Consider the following 6191-nt stretch of genomic DNA (forward strand, 5'->3'; position numbering starts at 1 on the left):
ATTATTATTACTGCAGTAATTTGGGACATTTAACAAATGGTAAAGTATCCTTACGAAATTAAAGATGCAACAGAAAAACATCAATTTGTCATTGCTATTGCATCACAGAACAAAGTGATTTAAACAACAAATATAAAGGCCAAAATGTTCATAGCATTGCAGTAGTGGCACAGAATCAGCATGTCACCTCTGAAAGTAAGTTTTTTAGAGACTGGCCTACCAGCATATTGGGCTTATCAGGTCCATGCAGAGGACAGCAAGCAGCAAACTGTCCAGCAGGATACCTGGTCCAAAGGTATGCTTGTATCAAACACAGAGGAAGGCAGGTATTATATTTCTGTCATTTTTTGTGGATCAGAAGCAATGCACAATAGCCAGACAGCTCTGCTTCAGGTCGTTCTTCCATTACATGTCCTGCTGACTTCACTACGTGATATTTTTTCATTGTAGCAGATTGCCCAATATTGACCTTTTCCAGGTTTTTACTTGGGCTACTTTCTTCTCTTCAGACTCTGATTGCCACTGCACCATCTGCTGTAAGAGTAATAAAAGCAGTGTAATGTTTTGACAGATTTGACTGGTACAATTTCTAACAGTTCTCTCATTAAATATACTATGTTCCATAATCAGGTTATAAATGGGAACATGCTACATGGTGGTAATAGAGCAGAAACATAACAGGTATAAGTTGTTCACAAAATTTTCCAGAGCTTTAAAGTAGTCCCTACGACATCAAATGTTTGTAATAAATATGAATGTATTTATGGAAAGATAACATTAATACCATTTTTAAAAACAAAAAAACTCACGCCACTGAGATGAACAGTTGTTGAGATATTCGCATGCAAATTAACAGGAAGTGATGTCAAAGGGGAATGTCTGCATGTGAATATAGTATTACTAAAAAAGTTAACACTGACTGTAGAGAAGAATCTGATGTTTTTTAGGTTACTTTAATCAAAGAGAGATGAAGACTCAGAGTTCAAATAATAGTTTCAGTTAACAAAGACAAGGGAGTTCTCTTTTTTGAAAAGTTACCCTGTGATGTCACTTCCTGTTTTAATTTGGCTGAGTCAGGTTCATAGGAAAATATGCCAGTTATGAAACAAAATGGGTAAAAGTGTGTATTATGCCAAGTTTATTACATAAAAAGTTTTTTTTTGTCTTTTTGTATTTGAAGGATTTGCATGTCACAGGCACCTTAAAGCACAATATTTAAAACAATATTGTTTGTGGATTACCTACCGTAATACACTCACCGGCCACTTTATTAGGTACACCACGCTTGTAACCGGTTGGACCCCCWTTTGCCTTCAGAACTGCCTCAATTCTTCGTGGCATAGATTCAACAAGGTGCTGGAAGCATTCCTCAGAGATTTTGGTCCATATTGACATGATGGCATCACACAGTTGCCGCAGATTTGTCGGCTGCACATCCATGATGCGAATCTCCCGTTCCACCACATCCCAAAGATGCTCTATTGGACTGAGATCTGGTGACTGTGGAGGCCATTTGAGTACAGTGAACTCATTGTCATGTTCAAGAAACCAGTCTGAGATGATTCCAGCTTTATGACATGGTGCATTATCCTGCTGAAAGTAGCCATCAGATGTTGGGTACATTGTGGTCATAAAGGGATGGACATGGTCAGCAACAATACTCAGGTAGGCTGTGGCATTGCAACGATGCTCAATTGGTACCAAGGGGCCCAAAGAGTGCCAAGAAAAGATTCCCCACACCATGACACCACCACCACCAGCCTGAACCGTTGATACAAGGCAGGATAGATCTATGCTTTCATGTTGTTGACGCCAAATTTTGACCCTACCATCCAAATGTCGCAGCAGAAATCGAGACTCATCAGACCAGGCAACGTTTTTCCAATCTTCTCTTGTCCAATTTCGATGAGCTTGTGCAAATTGTAGCCTCAGTTTCCTGTTCTTAGCTGAAAGGAGTGGCACCTGGTGTGGTCTTCTGCTGCTGAAGCCCATCTTCCTCAAAGTTCGACATGTTGTGCGTTCAGAGATGCTCTTCTGCCTACCTTGGTTGTAACGGGTGGTTATTTGAGTCACTGTTGCCTTTCTATCAGCTCGAACCAGTCTGCRCATTCTCCTCTGACCTCTGGCATCAACAAGGCATTTCCGCCCACAGGACTGCCGCTCACTGGATGTTTTTTCTTTTTCGGACCATTCTCTGTAAACCCTAGAGATGGTTGTGCGTGAAAATCCCAGTAGATCAGCAGTTTCTGAAATACTCAGACCAGCCCTTCTGGCACCAACAACCATGCCACGTTCAAAGGCACTCAAATCACCTTTCTTCCCCATACTGATGCTCGGTTTGAACTGCAGGAGATTGTCTTGACCATGTCTACATGCCTAAATGCACTGAGTTGCCGCCATGTGATTGGCTGATTAGAAATTAAGTGTTAACGAGCAGTTGGACAGGTGTACCTAATAAAGTGGCCGGTGAGTGTATATCAAATGAGTGCTGTAACACCAACCACAGTTACAGAACCTTTCAGTTATGAAAGTACCATGTACTATTAAGTGTTTTTATAATTAGCATTTTATAAGACTAAAAGAACCAAGAGGTTTTCATTTACATAGCATTCCCTCATACACTTGAACAGCCCCATATGCATTTGTTAGATTTTTCTAACCTTTTCGTTTTAAAAGCAGCTTTATAGGCTCTGAGGCCAAATACAGACAAACTTTAATAAAATGTCTTAAGTAAAACGTTTACCCCCCACATGGTTATTAAAGATGCAGGTGTGAAAACGATGTGGCATTCCTGGAAGTGTGACTGCCTTGAAATGGCCTTTTTGACAGGTGCAGCTCATTTTGTTTGTGATAACTCAGTTCTTATTAAATGCTCCAGTAAGCCATTCCATTGAGGTATCCTGCACAATGCCACGGCTCTGGCACAGACTCAATTTACTTCAATGCAGATGTTATTAATGTTGCTAATTACACATGAGCTGTCCCTGCTGTGATATCTTGAAGTGTTTGCCATGAATGAGGTAGACTGTCTAAATCCTGCAGCGGGTGCTCGGAGAGAGTCGAGCAATTACATCCAGTTGAGTTTTTACTCACTGAAATTGCAACCCTTAGAAAGTAAAAAAAAAGCATAGCTTGTAAAAACTAGAAAAGACCAGTGTGCTACAACAAACCTGTTAAATGTAGATTTTTTTTCCTTGCAAAACTTTAAAGGTCAAACCATTGTGTGATTGCTTGCTGTGCCTGTACTTACCAGGCTTTATTGTCATGTGTCTACTGTTGTGCATAAACATGTGCCAACAATGGTCCTCTCGCCGCCTGCAGCTGTGTCATGCGGCGTGCCTACGGCGCCAGTAAACGGAGGTGTGCTTGCTGCTGATTACTCCGTCGGCACCCGGGTGACCTACTTCTGCAACAGTGGCTACCGGCTCTCCTCCAAAGAACTGACGACCACAGTCTGCCAGCCAGACGGCACCTGGAGCAATCACAACAAGATACCTCGGTGCATCGGTGAGCAGAGGATGGAGGGGAGAATGTGGAGAAAGAGGCGAGATTTAGAGAGACGGGGTAATCGAGAGGAAACACATGGTTAGGGAGTAAGAAGTTGAGAAGTGACGATACTGATTTTTTTTTCCTTTTACATAAAAAATGTTTCCAAAATCTTATAAGATTCTTCGGAGACTATAACTTGAAGCTGTTTGCTTTTACCAGCTACATTTTTTTTTTCATCACGGAAGGTGGAGATGCTATAAATGAGAGTTCAGAAATGATCTGGAGAACTTGTAAAGTACCAACGTTTTAACAAAACTGTCTTGTCATATAAATGTAGAGTGCAGTCCTCACAGACCACAAGATGAATATTTATGACAAAAACACTAGCTTGTTGGGTTGTGCTGAGATGGATGAATGAAAGGTAGAATCATAGTAGAGGGAACATGTGTGCCTGACACTGGGGTAATACTTTCATATTCTGGTGAAACTTCTTCAGCATGTGGAAGTTAGTGTAACAAGTGATTGACAACTCAGTTTTCTACTGAGACCAAGGTTTGTTCCTGACTGTGGATTCGCAGAAAGAGAGGGAACAAAATTCTAAAGTCGTTTTTGTTTAGGAGTGCTGTTACAAATATAGATTTGTATTTTCACTGATTAGTTTCTTATTTTGAAATGATTTTTCCTACGAATTTTGTCAGGATGTTGCATTGTATTTGAGGCAGGAGAATTTATGGGGAGGTTGATCTACTTGAATAATGCAAAACTATCAATGTTCTCAGACCGTTGAACGCTTAATTTTTTTCTTTTCTTTTACTAGTTATGACGTGTCCCAGTCTTGGCTCCTTCTCTCTGGACCACGGTCGGTGGAGGATAGTCAATGGTTCACACTACGAGTTCAGAACTAAAATAATCTTCACCTGCAACCCCGGATACTATCGTGTCGGTCCTGCTCATATCCAGTGCCTGGCCAATGGAGTGTGGAGCTGGAGAAACGAGAGGCCGCGGTGCAGAAGTGAGTGACTTTTTAAGTGGTCCCGAACATAAACCCAACTCTCATCGATCCCACGAAAGGCATACATTTTATTAGCAACAAAACACACGTTTGAAATAGGAAGACTGTACTTTAAGCTGCTGAAAATGACTCTTCATCTCCACTTCAGCTACACTGGATTATCAAAGAGTACACATTGCAAGGTGTCCTGATGCATCTCAGTAATCCAGCTAGAAAAAATCTAAAAGAAAAAAATAAGTAGGTCCTCTGGATGGGTTCTTCTTTAGTGAAATGTTTCATCTCTCCTCCAAGAGACTTCTTCAGTCTGATGAGTTTCAGGTGAACTCATCCTTATAAGCACTGCCTCCACATGGTGGACAAACAGGTTAGTCACATGCAAATGAGGGCCATCGCCTAACAATAGGCTTGATTAGCTCTATTGTTCATAGAGGGCCATGTGCCCCATCACCTGACCCATGTTGTGTTATGTGTATTTAGTGAATGCAAGCGGGGCTTGACGTCCCCTTGTTTTTGTCCCTCTTTACCCAACACAAAGAGGAAAAGAGGGACAAAAACAAGGGGACGTCGAGCCCTGCTTGCATTCACTAAATACACATAACACAACAAGGGTCAGGTGATGGGGCACACGACCCTCTATGAACAATAGAGCTAATCAAGCCTATTGTTAGGCGATGGCCCTCATTTGCATGTGACTAACCTGTTTGTCCACCATGTGGAGGCAGTGCTTTTAAGGCTGAGTTCACCTAAAACTCATCAGACTGAAGAAGTCTCTTGGAGGAGAGACGAAACGTTTCACTAAAGAAGAACCCATCCAGAGGACCTACTTCTTTTTTCTTTTTGATACACATTGCAAGGCAAGAAGAATACCTTATTTACTTAATCATCAGCTCATTGATCTATTTTTGTGCTCTTCACCCCTTCCCCTAGCAGACAGGGTTAGATATTGTTTATTGCAGGAAAAAAGCCATAAAAGCTGTTCTCTGCTGCCATGGGAACTGCTTTTTGAGAAGCAAAAGAGTCGAGTAGCTTGTGTAATAGCAAAAAAATAAATAAATAAAAAAGAGAGATGCCAGCTAGTGTGATGAAAGATGTTTGGACAAAGGAAAACACCATCATTATCTTCCCCATGTAATAGTACAGGTCACCTCTTATCACATTAAGGTCAGTAAGATGACGGTAAATGACTCTGCTCTCCCATTGACTCAGAAGATGTAAGCCAACTTCCATCTCATCCTTCATTCTTTCTTGTTCTCCCACTCGTTACGCTGATGCCTCCTTCTCCTTCCTCCTTCTCTTACCATCCTCTTCATCTCATTGCAGTCATTTCCTGCGGCGATCTTCCTACTCCTCCTAATGGGAAGAAAATCGGGACTCAAACTACCTTCGGAGCATCGGCTATTTTCAGCTGTAACCTTGGCTATGTTTTAACTGGATCTACTGTCAGAGAGTGTCTCCTGTCAGGCCTTTGGAGCGGAATGGAGACCCGCTGCCTGGGTAAGCATGGTCTAAATGTTCTTGACCTATGTCAGAAACTGCTGGCAGCCTATTTAGACTGAGTATGAGCTTGGTCGGTTGGGCCACCATGCCCAGAATAGAACCAGATGGGGAAGCAGTAGGTGGTCCTGCTTCTGTTGCCTAGTGTCTAAATCCAATGACTATAAAATACTTTGAACATCTGTATATATATATA

General features: G+C 41.6%; 1 protein-coding gene across 1 annotated transcript in view; it reads left to right on the forward strand.

The window, feature by feature from the left end:
• LOC106514228 (CUB and sushi domain-containing protein 3) overlaps positions 1 to 6191 on the forward strand; it is a gene marked incomplete in the record, with an annotated part of 356940 nt that overhangs the window by 257716 nt on the left and 93033 nt on the right. The window contains 3 exon segments of the mRNA XM_014003387.1: positions 3322 to 3507; positions 4307 to 4501; positions 5822 to 5995. Coding sequence (XP_013858841.1) covers positions 3322 to 3507; positions 4307 to 4501; positions 5822 to 5995 — 555 coding nt within the window.

This window comes from Austrofundulus limnaeus, unplaced genomic scaffold, assembly GCF_001266775.1.
Source record: "Austrofundulus limnaeus strain Quisiro unplaced genomic scaffold, Austrofundulus_limnaeus-1.0 Scaffold18, whole genome shotgun sequence".
In the NCBI taxonomy this organism is placed as follows: domain Eukaryota; kingdom Metazoa; phylum Chordata; class Actinopteri; order Cyprinodontiformes; family Rivulidae; genus Austrofundulus; species Austrofundulus limnaeus.